Source organism: Primulina tabacum, chromosome 3, assembly GCF_025594145.1.
Source record: "Primulina tabacum isolate GXHZ01 chromosome 3, ASM2559414v2, whole genome shotgun sequence".
NCBI classification, from domain to species: domain Eukaryota; kingdom Viridiplantae; phylum Streptophyta; class Magnoliopsida; order Lamiales; family Gesneriaceae; genus Primulina; species Primulina tabacum.
This window is the reverse complement of record NC_134552.1, coordinates 6,377,630-6,401,812: the sequence shown is the minus strand read 5'-3', so window position 1 is coordinate 6,401,812 and position 24,183 is coordinate 6,377,630. Positions and strand designations below refer to the sequence as shown.

The window sequence follows — 24,183 nt, the reverse complement described above, 5'->3', positions numbered from 1 at the left end:
TTAATGAGAACTCGGCTCGGGAGGTCGGCCAAGACTTTCTCAATCGTTGCGATGATATGTGCTAGGAGGTCGGATAAGACCTTGCTGGGAGGTCGGTCACGCTTTGCTCGTCGACGATATTATGGAATTATGGGAGGTCGACTAGGATGAGCTCCCGCATGACCTCCCAACGAATCTGGGTAAATGGAGCGTAAGGTATATCCCTAAATGACCTGATGGATCCGGTGAATGAGGTGACCTCCTATTTAACCATAACCATTTTGATGATCTCTCATGACTATCTGGATATTGGACATAAATTCTCTCTAACTATCGAGAGTGGGCCAATCTTATCTCCTAAGGTATTATTACATATATCACACAAAAAATTTATGAGACGATCATGAGATATATGACAAATTTTTATATATATTTATCATATTAGGTGATTATATACATAGTTGAATCCGCAATATGTCGGATAAAATATTAGCCTAGATCATAACAATTAATAGCTAAATTTCTAAACATAATTTGTGCTTCATCCATAATTTCAAATATATGTCCACATTTTAAAATATCTAATTAAAAATATTTTTCAGATACTTCCACAGCCGTAGAGATCTACCTACTTGGTTTTTGTTTCCGAGTAGCATTCAACATGTCACGTTTCGAAAATAAAATCCGGATTGAATTCTCTGCATTATATGCTGCCCGATTAATTTTATATATATAAGTGGTGGTTTTATTTCTACACCGACTCGAATTAATTATCCTAAATTCTTGCACTTCTTTTCGTATTTAGGTTAATTTAATAGATGTGCCGTATAACCGCATTTGGTATCATATTTTTGTAGTAGAGAATTTGGTGCAAAGAAAAAACCAGTGTTTAGCATCATAATTTGTCTCTATTTAACCCCAAGAAAAATGGGTATAATTGATATGTACACTTTTCCCACTGGTTAACAATTCAAATCAGCGTGATTCAAACAGATGACATTATTTCCATACAAGCTACTAAAACAACGAGATATGATTGCCGATTCAAGATTCTTACCTTGGTAGCATCGACTTTTTAGACGTCGTATAAGGCCTTACTTTTCTCATAGTATTCGTCCAGCCAATCTCGGATCAAACCAACCTCAGCTTCCCTTTGTTCCACCAGCCAATCAGGATCGTCAGCAGTTGCCGGACGCAAATCCAAGTGATGGGCACCTTATAAACAATCAAGTTGTTCAAAGTGTGTCATTGCACAGACGAACGGAATTGCGTTTAAGCATCAACAATCATATAAACACGCTTGTATAGGTAATATGGTGAGGCCAAGGATTTTGTCTCGGTGATGGTAACAAAAATAAGAATTTTAAAGATTTAGGATGGGGGGACATTCTTGGCTGATCAATGGGAAAAGATGGTTCGAAGTATGTTTACCTTTTTCGGTAACAATGGCGACAATGGTATCAGATACATCCTCCAGTACACTGCACCCAGTAACACTCATTCTCATCAATGATATAGAAATTTAATGTCAAAGAATTTACAAGAGCAAAATGTTAAGTGTTACCTGCCTCCACTCCAGGGATCCAACAACCCGTTTGAGAAGATGATGTTACTTCCAAAAGCTTTCAAAGTTTTCTTAAATCCCTTTTGATGTTTTTTTGTAAAAAAAAACAGAGAAGAAATAAGTAACTCTTCGATGACAGCATAGATGTTGAATTCAAAAGATAAGAAAGTATAGTCAGACAAAACTTTAAATATAACCAAAATAAAAGGTTTCATCTTCTGCATAAGATAAAGATTGTGGACAAAAAAGAAAAATAAAAATAGACTCTCATTGATTGTAAAGTATGTAAAAGTAGTATGTAAAATTGAGCATTATTTTCATACATGTCCACCGAATTCCGTAGTTATCCAAGTTGGTCTGGGCTTGACATGATAATTTTCCAAGCAAAATTTTTCATCTGAACTATAATCATAATCATACGCTGGAAACATGCTAGTATTCATGCTACTGGAGACTGGCATGATCATCTCAGTGCATGCCTGGTAAAAGTCGGTAAACAACAGTGGTTAATTCCCTAATGGCATTCAGTGGTTAAAAAAACGATAATCACAGTTTAAATTCAATTATTTCGCACCTGCCAATTCCATCCATCCATACCATGAGGATCATCATCCAGATCAAAGCATTCAACTGATCCAGTATAATTGTAATACACACCAACTCCTTCAAGGATACACTCTAAGACATTGGTCTTATTGGAGCAATTGTCGATCTTATTACATACCTAACCAAAAGTTATAAGATTGGTCAGAGCATTTAATTCGGCATATATAGATCAGATTATAAAAAGAAATGATTTACTGATTTTTCTAAGCTACAAAAATTAACATCTTTTTATGCATGAGATTACAGATATCTGAACTTCAAATTTACAGCAAATCAACCTCCTTTATTGGATTTCCTGGCATTGGCATGAGAAAATCAGCAGGATAGGGGTAATCAGCCATAGCCAAGTAACTATATGCAGATGACAACCAATCAGAGAGATCATCAGCACTGTCTAGTTTCCTGCAAATGTACTTCTCATATCACATCCAGTAGCTTTCCAAATGATTAGACACAGGGCTAAGAAAAGAATTTTTAAAAACATCTGTATAATAAATACACAGAGAACAAACTTGAAAGGAAAATGCACAGTTGTATACTCTTACCGGCAAAAACGGAAGGTTTCTGTCAAATGGGAAAGCCCATTATTTCTCTGCGCCTCTTTTTCTATTAAATCCCAAGATGTCTTTATAGTATTAACGCAGCTAACACTTTCGCGCTGACATGACAGATCAATAAGCAAGGGTTACCACTTAAAAAACTCTTGTGAACTAAAAACTATATAAATGATAAGTTCGGTATGAAGGGAAAAACAGACTCTAAAATCATTAGAGACAATGTCATAAAATGTCTCCAGAGGCACAACATCCTCGAACTGAAGAACTGGTGCTGAGGAAGCAAGGGCCCCAATCGCAATGTGTGGGTATTTGAGCCTCATCCATGCTGCCAGCACTGTTAAACACAATCTAATAAACATTTGTCTCAAAACAAACTGAGCTTCTTAATATCGACACAAAATTGGATTATTGAATGAAGCTAACACAGGAAAGATTTTCTTACTTCCGCCATATGATCCACCAAAAAGCACAACAGGACAAGCCTGGGCAGACAAGTTTCTTTTCAACTCAGTAATCAATACAGCAAAATCAGCAAGAGCTTGCTCAGTTGTTAAAAGTGATAATGTGCTAGCATTCTTATATGCCTCCTCTCGATTTCCGTATGGCATCGACTCCCCATAGTACCTATGCTGTCATGCAACACTCACATTGTTTAAGTCCACGGTAATTGGAAATAACTGTTCAAAAGCATGCCATCTTATTCAAAAATGATAGGTCCCAGTCAAAGCAAAGATGCATTAATGAAAAATATCCTGCTTAGGGTGAGAATAAAACCTCCAAATTTTTTTAATTGAATCAACTTGTTTCTACACTGCTGAAATATGGAATTTAAATACATGAAGACTTCACCACTTTTCCTAACTCTAAGGACTCAACAAACTGTCAACACAATAGCTAACAATTATTAAATTATTTTCTAACAACTTATGGACCCATTCTTATGCAATAAAATAATAAAGAAAATAATGACCAACACACTAATGCCAATCTCAAGCCTTCACTCCACGTTCTCTGTCCATGTTTCTTATTCACTGTATGTTGTGACTTATTCAATCCACGTATCTTGGGTTCCTAATTGACACTTTCTTGGATATTCTAGGCTTATCACAAAACACATTAAACTTCTCGCCAACTCACCCAAGAACAATTAATATACCAAGAATCTCATGGGGGCCGAATCAAAAGCGTCGCCGATCATATTCTTCCTAAACAGATGGATGTGTTTCAGTGTGCAGGGGGATAAGGGGCGACTAAATAAAATTTGCGACAAATTTATTTCCAGCTAAATAAATAACGGCGTAAAAAAATTATTACTTCAGGGAAGATAACCATGGCGCCGAAACGAGGAGCAAGCTCCCAAACGAGGCCGGTATTAGCGGCGAACCACTCAATGTCACCTTCGTTCCCGCAATACAGGAAGATTGGTCCCATTCGGTCAGGGCCCGTCCAGTGCTCGGTGTTGATGAGGTAACGTTGAAGAAAATTTGGGAGCTCAGAAAAGCTGAAGTGATCAAGAATCTGATCGAAGTATCGAGTCTCGTACTGGTACCGTGGAGCTTCGAGAATCCCGTTATTCTTGGTGGGGCGAGAAAATTTGCCCAGAAATCGCGGGGCACGCTTGGAGAAGAGGTGGTTGGGGTTCCGGGCGGGGAGTATTTGTGGGCAGAAGGAGAGTATGAGAAGGAAGAATACGAGAATTGCGAGGTTCGCCATTTCTTAGTTTTTCGAGCTCAGAAAGAGAGAGTAGAGTGGAAGGTAGGCAGGGTTTTAACTAGTTCTGTGGTTAATTTTATTTGAAAAATAAAAAATAAAAATTTGACTCTAATAAATTCTTGACTTTTTAAACCATTAAAAAAATGACAAAAATATATAAACATTCTATTTTTTTAAGAATAACTAATCTATTTAGAATTGTCTTAAATCTAATAGTCAGGGATTTTTTTCCACTAATTATTCTATATATGAACTTCTAAACTTAATTTCATCTCACATTTCATGTATGCATAAAAATGAAATGTTCCCACTATGATACACAATTTTTTTTGAGACAAACCCAATAATACATTGGTTAAAATGAGGGAAAAAAGTGATTGATCACATTCTCAATCACGATCACTAGACGATAGATCGAGTACTCATTCCTTAAGTAACTTTATTTTCTCCTCGAATTATTGACTGAACAATCATGTAAAAAATCATTGTTATTCTCGCTTTGGTAAAAGACATCGACAAAAGAATCTACCTTTGCATTGCGAGATTTAGTGTCTCCTCCGACATATTGGCGAAGCAAACTCGGAACCAACGGGGTTCGACGGAATTGCACGACGACCCTGGAGAGATGCTCAACCCTACTTGGTACAATATCTTCTTCTACATGCTCCATTTCTGCTTCAAAAGTGTTTGAACCCAAAAGATGTCTCATGTCTACCCAAGAAAATAGACCCGCATTGCTTTCTAAGCACGAAATTCCGGCATCTTCCAGCTCATGAACTAGCATCTTGTGCCAGTTTTTTAAGATTCTTTTTATTCTCGACAGCGAATTTTTTTGCAAATTTTAGAAAGCATGGCGGACGGAAGATATATACTATGTTTGTGAAGCAGGACCGGACCTCCGGCGAGGTCAAACAGGCCATCGCCTCATGGTTGGGCCCAAAAAAATTGAATTCATGTTAATGAGCTATGTACCTAAATAGTACATGCATTAGATATTAAAAAAATCTGGACATTGACCCAATAAAAACATGATTATATAAAATATTCATTGGAGATTTAATCCATTTGTGTAGAGTTCAAACAATAACATCACACGGCTCATTAATTAATTTTTTAAAAAAATTGTATGCATTAAATGGTAATGTTGGTCAAATATATTTTTCATTTTATATTAGACCAACTCGTGGGTTGGACTTTATACTCTATTTATTGATTATTTGACATTTTTTTCTTGGATTTATGTAGTTGGCTCTATTTCAAAAAATTAAAAATAAAAATTTGTGATATTTACTCATTTTATGTATCTCTATTTTCTATTTTCTGAATGAAATATTATGTATATAATAAATCATATATTTTTACAATATTGGTTCAATATATATATATATATATATCATTTTATTATTTTGATTGTTTATACTGTATATTACAATTTCTGGCAATGTCAATTTTTTTTTTTCAACGTAATGGGCAGCAGTGAGTACCTAGGTTTTTTGGATCAAACCTCACTTCGTTTCCTCGGATTTCTGCCATAAAATGTGCCAAAGCCCGTGCACATAGAAATATATAGTTCAGATTTGTTGATGCGTATATTAATATTACATATTGTAATTTGCACTTTGGTCAATTGAGCTTTTTCCATTATGAATGAAAATTGGGTATCTTATGGGCTTTTACAAAATACAGCCCTTTCCAAGAACTGCACAAATCAAATTAATCTGAGTCTATGCCTTTAATGAAGGGGGGAGTGTTGATTAATAGTGATTCATATATGGAAATAATTAATGTATTTAGTGTTGGATATTTTCACATCTTTTAGCTGATTAGTCTTACGCTCTTGAGTCGTAGCTAGGAGTAGTGCTAATAAAATCTTCTAGGAGTCGCGATTTTTAGCATTTTATGCTCAAAGTCACAAGCCTTCAGACATGCACCCTGAAATAAGTGAGCAAGAAGCTGTCCTGTTCTTGCCTGCTATTCCTCTGTGTTATGCAAATATCCTTCTTTCCAACTGTTGATTCCAAACATATATCGATGCCCACGAAGCACTGCACATACATATCCATGGCCTCTACCCATCAAAAAATATATATCCACACAATAGATTAACGTCACCTCGACTATATTCACATTAGTACGTACTCATATAATGAGTCCAAATAAAGGTGAAGTTTGTTGTGAAATTTGAAAACAAATATGGAAGCAGAGGCCCCCACTGTATGATAACCAGCATGCAAATTCTCAGAGGGCCCTCCTATGATCAATTCCCTTCTTTTGAGTCTTTGACTCTCACATTTACTTTCGGTGCATCTCTTTATTATTAGTATTATTATTTATTTGACATGAACATGGAGGTCATGATCATCATACTACATTTAAAAATTCGACTTAATAATTAGAAAAATGTTTGTGTAATGATCAGGGAGGGCGTGGAAGGATTTAGAGACCTGTGGAGGGAATAATGAGGCAGCACATCAAGTCCATGTGCTAAAAAATACTCAAAAAATTTAAATCCAATCCAGATTAAACTTATAGAAGGTCTGGTCTCTCTAGATTTTCCTCTATGGAAGTTCAAGTACTGTTCCATAAGATAATAAGTACAAAGGGTGGTTTAGGAATAAATTATATTGATCAAATAGGCTTCTTGGATGTCAAAATTGGTGAAGAGGATTCTTTTTTTGACAATTTTTTTTCTAAAACATGTCATTGTTTGGATAGACATTGGGTGTGGTGTATATGCAAAAACATATATGAGACAGTTTTACAAATCAATTTTGTGAAATGAATATCTTATTTAGGTCATCTGTGATAAAACATTATTTTTTATTTTAAAAATATTACTTATTATTATAAATATAGACATGATTATGTAATTGAAAATTCGACGGGTATAAGAACTTTGTGACTCAAATATTCCCAATTAATTTAACCTTTACACGCCGATTATTCCCATTTCCCCCATCTAGTCAACGCACGATAATATAAAATGCTTCGATTCAATCACGAATCAGCCTCCTGGTGGTGCGAAGTTGCCGCCATGCATTTTTTTTTAAAAAATACGGAATGGCCACATTTTATTATATAATAATAATAATAATAAACCCCAGTCGATCACGTATGCTGAACTTCTCGCTGTTGAAGGTGGTTTACAGATCGCTCAATTGCACGACTTACCGATTCATCAAGTTACATCAGACTCTCTTCTAGCAGTGCAAGCAATCACAAGGCCAGAAGAGAATCTCAGTTATGTAGGGCCCTTAGCTACAGATATCAGAATTTTCTTGGACTCTCAAAGTAACATTACCCTTAGTCATATTAGGCGATCGGCAAACGTAGTCGCCCATTCGATTGCTGCTTTTTCTATTTCATCCTAGTCTCACTTCGTGTGGGAGACTGGGGATTTCCCTATTTGGTTAATTCATCTTGTAACGAAGGACATCTTAACTTTTCAATAAATTACAAGATTTGACCGTAAAAAAATAATAATAATTTTTGTACATTTTGTACACAATCTACCATAGAGTTCTCTCAACCCGTGGATTTAAGTCAAATTTTGTTCCCAACATTAAATTATTATTGAAATGATAGTATTCACAGAAATACCCAATTCTGATCCAAAACAATATGGAGAAAAAAAAAGTAATAATATTATTCAGATAAATACCCAATGTTGAGGGAAAATCGGATGCCCAAAAATAGATGCAATTTATAAAATCTTACACAAATGATTTCAGACTTGAGGGAAAATAAAAAATATCAATCTGAACTTGTTACAGGCCTAAAAAAAATGTTTACATTAATCTAAACAAATGAAAATTTAAAAAATTATTCATGTTTCATGATCTATGATCAATTTACACTTTTAATTAAATGACTACACAAAATAAAATTATGTCAAACTTAGATTTATTTTTAGGAATAAAATTTGAGACACATAATAATCAGATGGTGCCAAAACCAAAACAAAAGTAATGATTGATGCTAACAATTACTATGAAAACCTAATAAAACAAGACAAAATATTTAGTAAAAAGTGGATAAAGTTTTTTTATAAAAAAAAAAAAAGAAAAGAAAACTGAGAAATTAAGGGGGGAAAGGAAGATAAAAATCCAGGGGAAAAACAGCAATTGATCATGCTACACATCCATGGAGTTCACCATTAGAGGAGACGAAGAAAGTGTAAGAAAAACCCAAAGAAGAAGAAAGCTCGAATCTTTATGAAACATACCAGCAATGTTAATCTCCGACATGTCAGTTGAAGATGGCGGGATGAATCTGACGACTGATCTTCAGTAATCAGGCATGAATTGACTGTTTTTGCCTTCTTCATTGGCCAATTTCTGCTCCGAAACCCTCAACCAAATGCAAACAGCAGTGAAACTCAGGACCAGACTGATGAACCCACTCCCCAGCCCGATCCCTACGATCACTAGAATCGAAAGCCCTTTGTTCTTCATCGGCGGTAGTGGGTAGCCGTAGAGATCCTTGTTACCTTCGTACGAGCTTGCATTGAATCGCGGCAGGTTCCCGCTTCGATTGCCTAATGAAGCGGGTATGATCCCGGATAGCCCGTTGTTCGACACATCGAAAACCGAGAGCCTCATGAGTTGCCCCAGCTGCTGAGGAATCGGGCCCGATAGTTGATTGTCGTGGAGATCGATGACGTTCAGGTAAGCACAAAGCGCCAATTGCTGGGGGATTTCGCCGGAGAGGCTGTTGGAGGATAGATTAAGGACAGCTAAGTTGACTAGATACTGGAGATCCGTGGGGATCGGACCGGCGATGGAGTTGGAGGAGAGATCGAGGGCTTGCAAATTGGTGCAATTCGAGAGGTAAGGAGAAATGGTGCCTCTAAGCGAGAGATTAGGAAGGGAGAGTTTGTAAATTCGGCCATTGTTGCAGGTGGCTCCCTGTAGGGACGAGGTGAAACCCTGACATGGGTTGGCGAAAACAGTTCGAGTCCAGTTCTGCAGGTTCTTGAACGGGTCCTCCAACGACTCGCTAAGACGGTTCAGGCACAGCTCGTCGTTCGGATCCGCAGCGGCGAGGGCTAGCAAGGCCAAAGCTAGCAGCTGGCCCGCAAAACCCATGTATTTTCAACGCATAAAAAGGTGCCCAGCAACGTAATATCTCTGTACAAGTGCAAAAACTAACAATAGAATCGGTGGAGGTGCATAGTTCTCGTAAAGATTTAGCTCTTTATGAAGTGGAGAATCGAGGCAGAGTGGGGGCGCACGAAGCCGACAGAGGAAACTGAAAATGAGAGTAATGGAGTTGACACAAGTGAGGGAGAAGGGGGAGGGGGCTGGTGCGGGGGTCAAAGATGGTGACTGCACGGATTCTGGTCGCGGGGGCACTTTCGGTATACCACCACCATTTCTATTGGCTTATATTTTGCCACCAAATATTTTTAAAAAAAAGTCAGCAAAACAGCATTAAACCGTAAACCAAATGGGTGGCTTATGATGGACTTTCGTGGTTTGTTATATTGACCAAATCAAAAAAATGTAAATTTGATTTGGTTTTATTTTAATTTTTTAATGGGTTAGTTTTAACTTGCTGTGTAGTCAAATCGATAAACTTAGTTTTGTCCCATCTTAAATAGAGTAGACAGGTCTCACGAATCTTTATCTGTGAAACAGGTCAATCCTACCGATATTTACAATAAAAAGTAATATTTTTTCATAGATGACACAAATAAGAGTTTGTCTCACAAAATACGACACATGAGACCGTCTCACACAAATTTTTGCATTTTAAATAAACATGCATCCAATCTAATGGATCCATCCGTAGGGTTCTAACTTTTATTTAGTCTATATTACAATACTATCTGATTTTAACATAATAAAATTTTATTAGATTTATTTTAGAATATATATATATATATATATAAATATAAAAGTAAGTATCGATAAAAAGTATAAGGAATGGTTGAAGAGGACAAAATGATGCATAAAGTGTAATTAGAATCGGTGCATTGTGCCCTCCGCATAGTGAAATGGTCCCCGAAGAATTTGCAACGAAACACAGAAAACAAAAAAAGAAGCAAAAACATATCGAACGCTTCAAAATTCTGTAGCCTTATTACAACAAGAATTGATCGTGAATGCAAATGCACCAACATTTTGTTGGAAGCCTAACTCCGATCCAAACACACCCTTACATCATCCAGGCCAATGAAAGTGAAGGCCAAAGCGTCTTCCATTTTCTTGAACCATGAATCTTTTTTGTGGCCTAAATACGGCTTCGTAAAGATTCCATTTTTTGAGCGCCTCTCTTTCTCCATCTCACACGCACACGTACACGCACACGCACACGCACCGATTTGAGGAGATGGTCCCTCCAGACAACATGATATCAAGGTATTGGTCGAAGAATCTCACACCGATTGAAAAACGTCGTGTGTGGTGGGTTTATGCTGGACAAAAGCATTATACTTTACCAAGCGTGAAATGGATGCTGAGATCGACTTGTGTTTATTGGTCTTCTTGATCAGGACCAAATCCCATTTTCACACTCTTAACATAAGCATAGATCGGGTTTACTCGATACATACAAAAAATATTATTGTTTTTTATGTTAAAAATATTAATTTTTATTTTGTATACGTACTCGGATATAGAGATCCGTGAGACCGTCTCATATTAGACTAACTACTAAAATAAATATGCAATAAAAACGTGAAGTTAATATTTTTTAACAAAATAGAGATTACATAGGTATCTTATTATACGGTTTCACATATTTATATATGTCAGATTAGGTCGACCCGATTCATATCAAGAGTGAAAAATAATATTTTTTTGCATAAAAAATATTAATTTTCATGGGTCGTTGATATGATATGTGTATCAAAAAATTGACTCGTGAGACGCTCTTGTAAGAATTTTTAACAAATATTGAATATCTTAAATTATTTTTTAAACAATATGAAAGTCATCATTTTTTTCAACACGATTTTTAATAAAGAACCTTCTTTTCAATAAATTTCTATAATTATGCTACTAAAGATCGTTTTGTCGAAAAATTATAATCCAACAACAATACAACAGAACAACTGTATATAAATAATATTTATTTTAGTTTCAATTCAACTTTTGTGTATATATAATATTAATATAAAAAATTGGAAAATTGAAATGATTGGTACCGTTGCTAGTACGACTACATGAATACGCATACATACATACATACATACATATATATATGAATATATATGTATGTATGTATGTATGTATATATAACGTGGTCGTGAAATCTATTCATCACGCCAATATTTGATAAAGACACAGCTGGTGCAGGACTCACAAAGGTACTCCAATTTTTGGTCGATACGCGTATGTCTTTTGTTTTATCGTCGTCTTCGCAACAATTCCATGTCTACATTTTGAATAGAGTAGGTCTCTTTGTGAGACGATCTCACGAATCTTTATCTGTGAGACGTGTCAACCCTACCGATATTGACAATAAAAAGTAATATTCTTAGCATAAAAAATAATATTTTTTCATGGATGACCCAAAAAAGAGATTCGTCTCACAAAATATGACCCGTCAGACCGTCTCACACAAGTTTTTTCAAATCTTTTTACAAATTTGTGAGATTCTGTAAAAGTCAATAAAAATTTATCAAATCCATAAAACTATATCATTTGAAAAATTTATTAAAAGTCATCGAAACTATGAATTGAATATACATCCATTTGAAGTCCTGATTTTCGCCAGTCGCATCTCTTCTCACGTGCGTGGATGGTAGGGTCTGGTTTTCTTTACGTCATATTAATATTTATAAATTGGGTTCACCAAAAATCAAAGGTCGAAGGTTCTGAACGCAGTTTCCTAATTGGTTCCATTTGGCAATTCCCCAGTGCGATAAATAATGTATGTATTTTAATATAATATTCATTCGATATAATTTTATATAACTTGCAAAATAAGCACGTGTACTAAATATATACCGTACTATAATTCTTATTATTTACTAAAACAAAGTAAACACTTGTGTGAGACGATCCGCATGTTATATTTTGTGAGACAGATCTCTAATTTAGCTAGTCCATGAAAATGTATTAATTTTTATGCTAAGAGTATTACTTTCTATTGTGAATATCGGTAGGGTTGACTCGTCTCGTATATAAATATTCGTGAGACCGTCTCACAAGAGACATACATACTCAACAGATTTATGTGGATTAATGAAGAATTTTTTGCAAGATTTTTATAGACTTTTGTGAATTTTTTTAATAGAATTTTATAAATTTTGTACTTAATTATAACATATTATTTTTTATTAAACCAATAATTAATTGACATATATAACATATTCAGTTTGAAATAGTTTTTCAATATTTATATTAATAAATAAATTTACTTATTTAAAAGTTAAACCATTTAATCTTTACATTTGTATATACGTGAGTTTGTATGCATGTTTGTAAATTTTTTAAAATGCATCGATTGATTAATCTGTAATCTTGTTTTTGAATTGAAAATATACATATGAAAAGAATATTATTTAGCATTGTGTTAATATAATTTTGTATAAAAATAGCATAGCTTACATATTAATTTAAAATGATAAATAAATTTAAAAAATAATGGTTGTTATGAGGCTAATCAATTATTAAGAAGTAAACGATATTTTTTGGATCATTTTTTATTATTATTGAATATTACATTAATTTGTATAATTCATAAATTATAAATCTCAAAATCAATTATAGAGTTCAAAATTTCCTATGATATTAAAAAAAAATTTATTAAATGAACAATCAGCCAACAAATGAAAAATTTGAAAAATAAAGATGAAAATATATATATATAGCGATACACTTCGAAAATTTGAGAGAGTGATAGAAATAGATGAGAGGAGAGAAGATAAGAAAAGATGTGATGTAAAGCGACAGATAGATAAATAAAGAGCTTGTGCATAAGTTATAATTTTTAAAAATCCATCCAAATCTTTGGGTTGAACCAAATATAATTTTTGACAATTTATAGTTATACCTTAGGCTTTAATGTTTGTATATTAATAAATTCCATGAATTTATTAAAAGTCTATTGAAAATTTGAATATCTATAGGCTTTTATCTAGTTTTTAAAAGTCAATGTTAAATATTACTTGACTTTTTAAAACTCTATGAAAATCTATTTTGAATATCACTAGACTTCTATAGAGTATATAAAAGTCTTAATTGAATATATATATATATATATATATATATAGTTCAAGAAATATTTAACAAATTTTATTTACACCCAAGCTTTAATAAAAAATTTCCAATAAAGTTAGAAGAGAAAAAAACGCGGCAGATTTTTACGAAATTTCTTCTAAAGTGTGAGCTTATTGTTTAGATTGTCTTGTAGTTTGTAAGTTTCGATTAACTGAGATGATATAACTAAAGCTAGAAAAATTTATTCACCTTTTCTTCACAAGTTTAATTGGTTATTATACAAATTGAGTTGGATTTACAAGATAAATAAACAACAATTAATAACAAGAAAACATAGATAATATAAAATATAATTTTTTAAAAAAATATCTAAAGAAACTTGTCTCATAGATACTTTTATCATGAACAGCTTGTCTACTTTTTCTTTATCTTATGAAATGACTATTATCATGGTGTGTCATAGAGTCACATGCACAAACTTCCTGCTGAATGACAATAATGCATAAGCTTTATTACATCTCAAACTCTGCAGACTCGAGAACTCGTCTTATTACATGCTAGATGTGCCAGTATTTCGAAACTAAATATTAGGGTTAGACCGATTCGGAGTCGAGCCTGATCGGATCGACTATGGTGTGATAGTTCCAGTAGTAGTAGTCTACTCCAATCCAATTAACGAGTCACTGGAATTTCATAATGAGGTAGAACAAAGTCACAAAGTTCGTAAATAAAATGATTTCAAGATTTTATGTAGGCAAATGCCCTACCTTTACTATATTAAAATAAAAATAAAAATGACACCTTGATTTGGGCCTGACACCCTTGTTTCCTTCTTTACAGTAAGCCTTCAGTCCAGCATGATCTTGCCCCTTGGTCCAATCCCATGTACCGCTAAGTTTAGAACAGCTTCTTGTTCAACTTAAATCGACGTGCAAAAAATAAATCCCTCACCCAAAGAGGAGACCACGAAAGAAAACTAAACAACCCTGTCATATGACCATGAATGATTTCCTTCGGCGGACTCGAATCCATGATTTTACTTATTACGTGCCGAGCGAAAACAGGTAGCATCCGTCGATTTTCCCTCTTGAGATGCCTTGGCCCTCTCCTCTATATCATTCTTGAAAATATTATAAATTTTCCACTCTTGATCTCTCAAACCATCAGAGCTATTACCTCCAAAGTTCGATTTTATGGCCCCGGGAAGCACAAGTACTACGTCGATATTAAAGGGCTTGAGCTCGACTCGTAGAGTATGAGATATGGCGTGAATATATGCTTTGCTAGCACAATAGGACCCAGCCCAAGGGGTTGGAACTTTTCCTACTACACTTCCTATATTGACTATGATTCCACGACGTTGTGTCACCATGTGTGGAACGACATGTTGAACTAGACGCAACGCTCCTAATGCATTTATTTCATATGCTCTTTTGATAACGTCTAGTGAGAGTTCGGCTAGAGGACCTACGCTCCCGATTCCTGCATTGTTGACTAGGATATCCAGCTTCCCATGTTGTGAAATCACATGATCGATCGCTTTTGCAACACTTTCATCAGACAAGACATCCAGACCTATCGTCTCGATGTTTTTGGATCGCAAGTCTAAGAGATGGTGCATTTTTTGGGGGATGTCGGAAGCAATGACATGGCAATTATGCTCAGCAAGTGCCTTGCAATATTCATAGCCGATGCCACCAATGGCGCAACCTGTGACCAAGGCAACCTTTGTGTCACTCATTCTGCCTATGCCAATTCTTTTCTCGTCGTTCTTGGGATATATATAGTTTCTAATTATTCAAGGGACATGATCAAGAAGTACTACGATTTAAAAATTATATTGAAAATCAATTTGAACTGGCAATTTAACCTTAAACGGGGCATATCAGTAAGAATATGCTGCGATTATTCGTGATTAGCCGGCTACATTTTGCTTGGAACAAATGAAAGGACAAAAATGAGCGGCACATACCGATGGAAAACAAACAACTTCTCAAGGACGGGATTGTAAATTAGAACGAAAGATAGATTATACTGAGGTTATTTTCAAGAATAATCAAGTGTTTTCAATATAAATTGGGCATTTTAATTATCTGTGCGATGATAAACAGAAAGTTTTAAAAAAATAAACTTTGACATTTTAAAAAATAATTTCATTTTCATCTTTAATAGCGGCCCTTAATGGAGAAATATCACCACATGTTCTTATACTTATCTTCTACGTGCTAACTGGGATTTATTATAACCAAATCAATTACAAACGCTAGAATTTTTGCCTTATGCAGTATGATTTTTTTAAAAATTTATGTCATATGAATCTAATTACAATCGACGAAAAATTCGAGATTTTATACTCGAGAAATAATCATATATATAATATATGTTTCGTAGTGTTTGAATGAATAACTGAGGAATGTTTAGCTTGAAATGAAACTGATCATTTATATAGGATTATACATTTACTTGGCAATGAAAGAACCTTCAGACAAACAAGAACCAGATCTTAAATTCCTGGCAGATGGCAAGGATAGCATGAACCAGTCCAGACGATATGAAAAAAGTCAGATTTTATAATTCCCCCACCCGTTTGTTCAAAAACAAAAAAAAAAGTTACATAAATAATCATCTATTCAAGTGTACAAGAAAAAAGAAAAAAGAAAAACGAAAAACTGAAGCAGAGTAAAACAAATACAGAGCTTCTGCATCAATATAGAATACAATTTGCACATTGCTGGCAATGAATGGTGTAATGTTTCTTCATTTCCTCGATCATGTTGCTACCGACCCTGATGGAGCCAGCTTTTGCTCAAGTAGCTTTGCCAAGGCACTGTCGATCTGTGAAAATACCTCATGTTTAGGGAGACTTCCATCTACCTGCAACCGAGGGAAAAGCAAAATTATTGGCCCAAACTTGAAGGGCTCACTGTGGCACTCTAGATATTTCGTTCAAATATTGCTCCAATCTCATATTCCATATACTCTAGTGAATGAATCGCGTCTTTGTAAAAATAAGAACATGATACCCTATTTCAGTCATGTGACACATGATTTTTATCATTTTATGTTTTTTCCTTGTTATTTGAGATGGGGGATGAGAATACGTGCATTTCAATTGGAAGAAATTGCATGATAAGTATACTGCATACCCTCAAGGTTACATCTCCATAGATTGAAAGCACATCTTCCACATTCGTGTTGTGAGTGACCAAACGCAGTTTGACCTGGAAAGAAAAGAGCATAAATATACACACTGATACGCACGCTACTACTGCTTCAAAGAAACTGATGGAAGAGTAAAAACAACCAAACAAGGATAGAGACTAAAAATTGAAGAATGCCTTTTCTTCAGTGTCGTCGAATCGTTGCGTAAGTCTTGCAGCAATTTCATCGGTTTCCGGAGGAGAATATTTTAGATGGTAAATTTTTCCTGTAACAGGATCTAGTCTGCGCCCAACGACTCTCTCCACAAGGATGTCTTCAGGGACCTGTCAACACAGCATTGCGAAGGTAGAGACAAATAAAAAAGGGTATCACTTCATAACCACCAAAGCCACCGCTAACTACTTTCAGAGAGGTAAAAAAGCACGACATGTTATAACTCAACTTTTCACATTTTATCGATAGAGCATAATCGTTAAATGGCAAGAGCAAAAGTAAAACCTCACTTCAAGAAGAATGAAGATATCCGGATCAAACCCAAAACCCTTGAGAGCATTCGCCTGAGATGCACTCCTTGGATATCCATCCAGTAGCCAACCTTTCTCCTGAGAATCTTGCTGTGATAAACGGTTCTTGACCATCTGTGAGAAACAGTGATGGAGGCATTATAGAACCGAGATGATGCTATTTCTTGTACATTTTTTACTCGACAATTTTTAATTATCTGAGTAACATTTAAAAAGACAATCGATAGTTAAGAATACATAAATCTAACTACCATCACAACGATTTCATTAGGTACGAGCTGCCCTTTCTCCATGTATTCCTTTGCTAGCTTCCCGTTTTTCGAACTTGCAGCGATTTCAGCCCTTAAAAGATCTCCAGCCGCTACATGCACCAAATCATACTGCAAGGAGAACAATGAACAAGTGCAACAAGATACTTTAGAAGATCTGCTAGTACGGATGAAACACAGACCAAGCAGGAAAAAGACAAACATGCACAACAGGATTCTTCATAAGTTGGGTTAGTACGAATGACACACAAGCTAACAAGGGAACATCATCATGATAGAAATAATTGAATGATAAAAATTCCAAATACATATCAATTAATCTATGCTCTTTAAACCAATCAATCTACTAAGCACCAACAACAAAACTAACTATTAGTTAGAGGGAACCCAAAAAAATTAAAGCCTTGAAAGTATTAGAAAGCCAAGTGACAAATGGGGAAAAAATTTAAACTAATCCATAACCCGTATTAAATCAACGAATAAGCATAACAGAATAGCCACCGGAAAAGGGGAAAAAATTGTGCCAACTTTCGATTCACTGCTAACAATTATGTTCAAATGCTATTACACAGTTTAAATGCCAATTAAAAATGCCAATTAAAAAAAATAGAACATAGGAAAAACACCTTTTCAGTAATAAGCTCGCATTGTGTTCCTTTACCGGAAGCTGGAGCTCCTGATATCATCACCCTCAAAGGCTCCCCTTTTTCTCCGGATGCAACAACCTGTTGAGTAAATTAATCCACCAAAACTTTACCACAACTACTTATTTCAAATATAAATAAAATTAGGAAAAAAAATGTGTTTACCAGGATACATGGAGCAGCTTTCGACTTTCTGAAACGGGTTCGGGAAAATCTTTGGTTAAGTTGGACAGATATACAGGGAAGCCGAGATTTAGACGATGGTGATCCTGAAGGGTTAAAAATCTGATTATGAGAGGAAGTTGAGGGCTTGTTTCGATTCCAGGATGGTGATGTTGCGGCTGTGAAGTTGACAGAATAAGAACTACACAAAGCCATTTTTGGCTGTTGATCTTCGTCTCTAGCAGTCACCACCGCTTCTTGAAATAAATTTGATTGTTATTCACAGTGCTTTTAACAACAATGAATCAAAGAAAATGAGTTAGGTCTAGTTTGATGGTGCGAGTTTATGAGATCTAAAGAGCAAGTATAAGAATATAATAAGCTGTGGAGAGCAGCACACATAGAACAAATTTATTTTAGAGACCTTTTTTTGTGCTGGACAAACACAACTATAGAATAAAGTTTTGGCCTTTCTGCTTCCTCACCAATTTCAAGAGTTTGTTTTCAATTGAGAGAATTCATTTCAATTACTCCAATATCATCTATTTGTGTCAATTCTTATTGTCACGACAAATTTATCAACATTTGGGGCTGCTTTAAGCTACATTATTCATCGAGGGAATTGAAATATGGAATGGATCTTAGTGATAAGGAAATTGGAGGAGAGCTGCAAGAATTCTGGGTTGATAAGGAAATTGTTAATGTTGGCTATTTGTCGCAATTGTATGCTGTGATTGGATTTCTTGAATTTATCTGTTCTGAGAGAAGTATACTAGCAAATTTGCAATTCCCGTTTTTGTGTTATCCTCCTAAGACAATTTAGATTGCAAGATTCTCCGCGATAGTGAATAAATGGCAAAAAATATCTGCACTGATAATTGAATGTAGGTAGGTAACTTGAGAATCTAGTCCTGATTATTGACAATTCAGTCAAATATTGATCCTTTCCCTTCTTCTGGTAAGCCAAATATGGTTACTCGTACGATTCTTACTTTTTTATCACGATGAGTTCTTTTGGGCATGGTGGTCGTTTTCACTCCCTCTTCTTTACTTCTCGACTTAAGATTTCAATGTGGTTGCCATTAAATTTGTACTTGCTACATATTTGTGTGCAGCTCCTGTTGCAATTTTCAATCATTTAACTTGAGATGCATTATCAATAGAGACCGGAAAAAAGTCCTCAGACTGTATATAGATATAGGCTGATCTAGGACAGCAAAAAATCAAGAAACATTCTCTAAATGGACCTCTCACAGGTTTTTGGTAAGAAGTAAACTGGAGTGGCACCATGCTTTCTGTACATAATTACTAGTTCCAGTATGCGTGTGTTCAACAACCTAAAGCTTCTAATTTGCCTATTACACACACACACACATATGAGAAAACAGAATTATCGAATGAGGCTCAGACACGCATAAATGGGTCATCATAAATGAAAGGTCGAATACCATCGATAATCAGCATCGAGAAACGATTTCTATCTTCATCGCCTCACAAGAACTCACCCAAAAACAAAATTAACGGTACTAAAATAATCAGCAAAACACACTCTCTGGAATCAAGAATATGAAAAGGAATCACATACCAACGGGGGATTTACTTATACCTGAGAGATCCAAGAAGAAGAAGTGGGTTTATTTTTGCTGCCTGAGAGAGAAGCGGCATCGCTGAAGTTGAAATTGTAAGAACGCTTTGACTGAAATAGTTAAAGGTGTTAGGTTGAAGATACTGGGCTGCTGTTGGGAGATGGGCCTCTCTCAGGATTCGGCCCAAAACATATAGTGGATAATTTTGTTCTGTTCTTGCACGATTTTAGTTTAGGTTATCTTTTTTACTTCTCGCATGAATTTAATTATATTTTATAAAAGGGATTTAATTGAATGTATACTAACATAACTACAATAAAGATATAAAGTTAGATGTTCTGAGAGGTATTTTGAAACGATAAAAACTTGTGTGAGAGGATCTCACGAGTCGTATTTTGTGAGACAGATCTATTATTTGGATCATTCATGAAAAAATATTACTTTTTATGCTAAGAGTATTACTTTTTATTGTGAATATCGGTAGGGTTGACCCATCTCACAGATAAAAAGTCGTGAGATCGTATCACAAGAGACCTACTCTTTTGAAACATATGTGGTGCATACATGTTATGATCGAATATAACTTACGACACTATTTAGTTCCTGAAATGAAATGAAAAAAAATCTATAATAGAGATATGATAAATTGAAATATATGAATAACAAAATGATTTTAACTTCGATCATTTAAAAAATTTCAGATAAACATCGATCAAACGAAACCTGGAATAGCGAAAATTAGAAAAAGGGTGATATTTTCAATGCAGGATGCATAATATGTTGCTTCTCTAATTTCCTTCCCTGGTTTTGACACAATTTATTGGTAAAAAAAATAATCCAAAAATTATGAAATATTTATTTTTTGAAATTCTAAGAGACAAGAAAGTAAAGAAACATGCTCCTCCAAATTATTAATAGTAATAATTACTGCCGACCTATATGTAATGCTAAAAAGATACTCCTATATTCTTCTTTAAATTAACAATCGACTTTCTCCTCCCTGTGCAAAACGTGTGTGTCTCAAATGGTTATGTTTTGAGTCATTGTAATAATTTCAAATTCATTTCATAATGAAGTCATTTCAAATTCTCTCTCGAAATACTTCCTCAAAGTCAATTCTTTAAATCCAAACGCAACATAAGTGACCTCGAGTCTCACACAGACAAGAGTTCAAGTCGAGATAGAACTCTACTCTCACATTAACTCTTCTCATGTAAATATCATGTTTTAGTGATCGTTTTATCGATTCATATATTCACTCATATTTAGTACACACAATACTCTCTCTATTTCTATTATCTGACTTGAGCGTTGGAAGAGCTACGTTGTAAAAACCTTTCGTGCCCATATGCCTCTAAACCGAGCTGACCACCTCCAGGATATCTTTGTCGACCCTTCGACAGATATCACGATTTTCATCAGCATCACAAATGTTACATCATATGCTCAATTTATTATATACTAGTAAAAGATACAAATATATTGCATGTATTATTATTAATTTAATTTGATCAAATAATACTAAGCAATTAACACTAAATTATTTTCAATTTAGAATAATTGTTCGATTTAAAATTAAAGTTTTGTTTAGATTTTTTTTATATAAAATATGGGGTGACTTAATAAGATTTTTAGTAAATAAGAAAAGTAATTATGAAATTAATAAGGAGTTCAAAATTAATAATGTAATATAGATAGTATAGATATTTTGACTTATTTTTCATTGATCACGTTTTTTTAAGTGAATATTCTGACTACGTGTTCAGAATAATATTGCAATTATTATTGATTAGTAATCCAACTATACTTGTTTGCTAGCGGTGTGAGCAATCTTTGACTATCTTATCTAATTAATGCCAACTTTGAAAAGGTCAACAAATGGGGATATCATGCGAATTAATTTGATTCATATATATATATATATACACCTTCTTTGTGTGTGTGTGTGTGTGTCTATATATATATATATATATATATATATATATTGTTTGTTTGTTTGTTTTCACCTTTAAATTAATATGTCATGTATCATATGTTATCAGAGAAGTGTTGAAATACAAAAAGAATGAACGTAAACCGAATTTTAGGTTTTCCAGCAGGTTAAGCAGACATTAAAATAAGGACATGAAAAAGAAAGAAGAAAGCCGGTGGCATCTTTCTCCATTAGGGGGGCCATTCATTAAAGATGAAAATCAATGTGTTTTTTAATGTCAACGTTTCTTCCTTTTTTTTTCTTTTGGTTGCTTTTGCCATAAGACCCCATCAAACCTTTTTGGTCCAACAAATTATCCATCGACACCAGCCAAAAAAATAAAATATTGAGTGATGATTGTTTTATCTTATATTTTTTAAATTCAAAATTCATTTTTTTAAAATGTCAATATTGACTGCTACAATAATTTAAAATCGTGTTTTCTTCACATTATATATGTATCTGTACATTCAAAAGATGAACACGACAATATATCAAAATTATATACACACGTGAAGATCTGAGTTATGTATATGTAATGGTCGGTATCAAATACTACTTTATCATTAATATTTAGAATTTGTCAAATTTGATATACACAACCCTAAAGCATTAAAGCAGAGCCCCACTTTTGCTATTCTAAATTTCTAGTTCACACCATTGATCATCTCCTATATAAATTGACACCATTTCTAAATTTCCTCAAGACATTCATATTATAGGAGAAAAATGTCTAAATCCGCATCCTTCTTCATTGTTGTTCTCCTTTTCTGCTTCGGTTTATCATCCTCTAGTCGTCCAACTCTGCTGATCCATGATGCCAAAGCCAAACACGAGGTTAATTGTTTGCAACAATTATATATTATATTTATATGAAATTTTTGCACATTAATTAATATCTGATGATGATCATCAATTCACAGTAGTTGTGTTCTAAATATTGTTTATTTCTTGTAAAAATTACAAAGTTTTTATTCTAACTTTGCTCGAATATTTGGAAATTTAGGTTGAAAGAGAGGGAGTTCGAGTCGAAGAAAATTGCCGAGGAATGGGTGAAGATGAATGTTTAATGAGAAGAACCCTAGCTGCTCATCTCGACTACATATATACTCAGAAACATAAACCTTAGGATATATAGTTGCCAAGAATATATATATATATATACACACACACACACACACAGGTGGGGTTATGATAATGATGAAATATTACTGTGTTCTTAGTTTTATATGTAAGTGTGTGTGTGTGTGTGTATATATATATATATATATATATATATATATATGTAAACTTAGTTTGAAAGAACCCAAATTTTTTTGTTATGCTTGCTTTGATCTTATGTTAATTAGATCAAAGTATTTTATTTTATTACATATCGCATTTCGTACCATACAATTTCACTGCATCTTGGCTGTGCATGGAGAATTCAAGAATATTTGACAACTGAACATTATATTTTATAGGTGTACAAAGTTCACAAAACCATATATATTTTCGAGAACTTTAGGTGTAAAACCTTGATTTCTAAGCTACAATGACTTCAAATGAGGTAGAAATATCGGATCGGACCTAATACCGGAAAACTCTATGAAAATCAATCTTTCACACTATAAGATTATAATATTGACATGACATCGATTATCCGAAACTGACCATTGTTCATGAAGAAAATATAAGCCAGAGAACACTTTGAAAATGCTTAAACAAAGAATCATGCACGGAGAAATGTAATGAAGAACTTCAAATGAATTGAGGATTTAAATTCAGAATGAGTCTCCCAAGTCGAGACTGAATATTTAGTTGACTGTCTGAGTTTTAAGATGGTCCACACGTTATTGTGGGAGAGTGCATGTGATGTTGAAACCTGAAATGAAAAGACGAATGGTCTGCTTCATGAGATTTAATGCAGTTTTGACTTTGCTCCTCCTTAAACTTTTGTTTTTATATTATCAAATTCAATTTGTCTTTTTTTTTCAAAAAAAAAATTATGGTCATTGATGATCGAGGTGTTGCCGATATGGTGTTAACTCGATGCCGACGTGACGTTCACGTATGCAAGTATACTTTATTGGTATTTTTTATTTAAAAAAGTGATAAAAATATGTGACTAAAACTGATATGTAACACAAAAATTGTGAAACACCATCAAACAAAAATATTACAATTTTTCTTGATCTGAAATATTAGAAAAACAAATCTCGAAAGTAGATAAAATATTATTCTTCGAAAAAAAAAGTAGATAACAATTAGAAAATTGAATTTGGTATGGGCCATA

At 34.1% G+C, this 24,183-nt stretch overlaps 4 protein-coding genes, 1 long non-coding RNA gene and 1 other non-coding gene across 10 annotated transcripts; 1 reads left to right on the top strand and 5 right to left on the bottom strand.

Annotated features, from left to right (window-relative positions):
- Positions 1-853: 853 nt before the first annotated feature.
- LOC142539670 (uncharacterized) lies at positions 854-4,482 on the bottom strand. The gene is made up of 10 exons (XM_075645277.1): positions 4,021-4,482; positions 3,149-3,335; positions 2,907-3,040; positions 2,695-2,807; positions 2,428-2,551; positions 2,118-2,267; positions 1,867-2,022; positions 1,544-1,623; positions 1,411-1,460; positions 854-1,194 (listed from the first exon to the last, which is right to left on the bottom strand). The coding sequence occupies exons 1-10, from the start codon at positions 4,417-4,419 to the stop codon at positions 1,055-1,057; spliced, it is 1,533 nt and encodes a 510-aa protein (XP_075501392.1). The 5' UTR covers positions 4,420-4,482; the 3' UTR covers positions 854-1,054.
- Positions 4,483-8,543: 4,061 nt separating this feature from the next.
- On the bottom strand, positions 8,544-9,744 carry LOC142539668 (receptor-like protein 44). Its single transcript, XM_075645276.1, has one exon. The coding sequence runs from the start codon at positions 9,504-9,506 to the stop codon at positions 8,706-8,708; it is 801 nt and encodes a 266-aa protein (XP_075501391.1). The 5' UTR covers positions 9,507-9,744; the 3' UTR covers positions 8,544-8,705.
- A 4,742-nt stretch (positions 9,745-14,486) lies between these two features.
- LOC142538332 (short-chain dehydrogenase virD-like) lies at positions 14,487-15,330 on the bottom strand. The gene is given in 2 exon segments (XM_075643675.1): positions 14,487-14,651; positions 14,653-15,330. Coding segments are annotated over 2 exon segments (843 nt in total).
- Positions 15,331-16,189: 859 nt separating this feature from the next.
- LOC142539667 (adenylate kinase, chloroplastic) lies at positions 16,190-20,084 on the bottom strand. 5 transcript variants are annotated; one of them, XM_075645273.1, is made up of 9 exons: positions 19,957-20,023; positions 19,343-19,468; positions 18,354-18,638; positions 18,171-18,269; positions 17,527-17,655; positions 17,255-17,389; positions 16,928-17,074; positions 16,736-16,810; positions 16,190-16,463 (listed from the first exon to the last, which is right to left on the bottom strand). In XM_075645273.1, the coding sequence occupies exons 3-9, from the start codon at positions 18,564-18,566 to the stop codon at positions 16,359-16,361; spliced, it is 903 nt and encodes a 300-aa protein (XP_075501388.1). In that variant the 5' UTR covers positions 18,567-18,638; positions 19,343-19,468; positions 19,957-20,023; the 3' UTR covers positions 16,190-16,358. The 5 variants fall into 5 exon arrangements, with proteins under 5 accessions (XP_075501388.1, XP_075501387.1, XP_075501390.1 ...); XM_075645272.1 differs by lacking the exon at positions 19,343-19,468 and having other exon boundaries at positions 19,957-20,084; XM_075645275.1 differs by lacking the exon at positions 19,343-19,468 and having other exon boundaries at positions 18,354-18,604; positions 19,957-20,016.
- Positions 19,750-19,842, bottom strand: LOC142541246 (small nucleolar RNA snoR126). Its single transcript, XR_012819310.1, has one exon. It is a non-coding gene; the product is annotated as a small nucleolar RNA snoR126 (small nucleolar RNA).
- Positions 20,085-22,435: 2,351 nt separating the features above from the next.
- On the top strand, positions 22,436-23,356 carry LOC142538884 (uncharacterized). Its single transcript, XR_012818756.1, has 2 exons — positions 22,436-22,745; positions 22,915-23,356. It is a non-coding gene; the product is annotated as an uncharacterized LOC142538884 (long non-coding RNA).
- Positions 23,357-24,183: the final 827 nt, after the last annotated feature.

Excerpts from the sequence above, each read along its gene's own strand:
- LOC142539670 (XM_075645277.1), bottom strand. The coding sequence starts at position 4,419 with ATGGCGAACCTCGCAATTCTCGTATTCTTCCTTCTCATACTCTCCTTC. Across the intron at positions 2,268-2,427 it reads CAGGAAATCCAATAAAGGAG|GTATGTAATAAGATCGACAA; the intron begins GTTGATTTGCTG and ends ACTTTTGGTTAG. Across the intron at positions 1,195-1,410 it reads CGCCATTGTTACCGAAAAAG|GTGCCCATCACTTGGATTTG; the intron begins GTAAACATACTT and ends ATTGTTTATAAG.
- LOC142539668 (XM_075645276.1), bottom strand. The coding sequence starts at position 9,506 with ATGGGTTTTGCGGGCCAGCTGCTAGCTTTGGCCTTGCTAGCCCTCGCC.
- LOC142539667 (XM_075645271.1), bottom strand. Across the intron at positions 17,075-17,254 it reads ATATCTTCATTCTTCTTGAA|GTCCCTGAAGACATCCTTGT; the intron begins GTGAGGTTTTAC and ends CTGTGTTGACAG. Across the intron at positions 16,811-16,927 it reads TCGACGACACTGAAGAAAAG|GTCAAACTGCGTTTGGTCAC; the intron begins GCATTCTTCAAT and ends TTTTCTTTCCAG.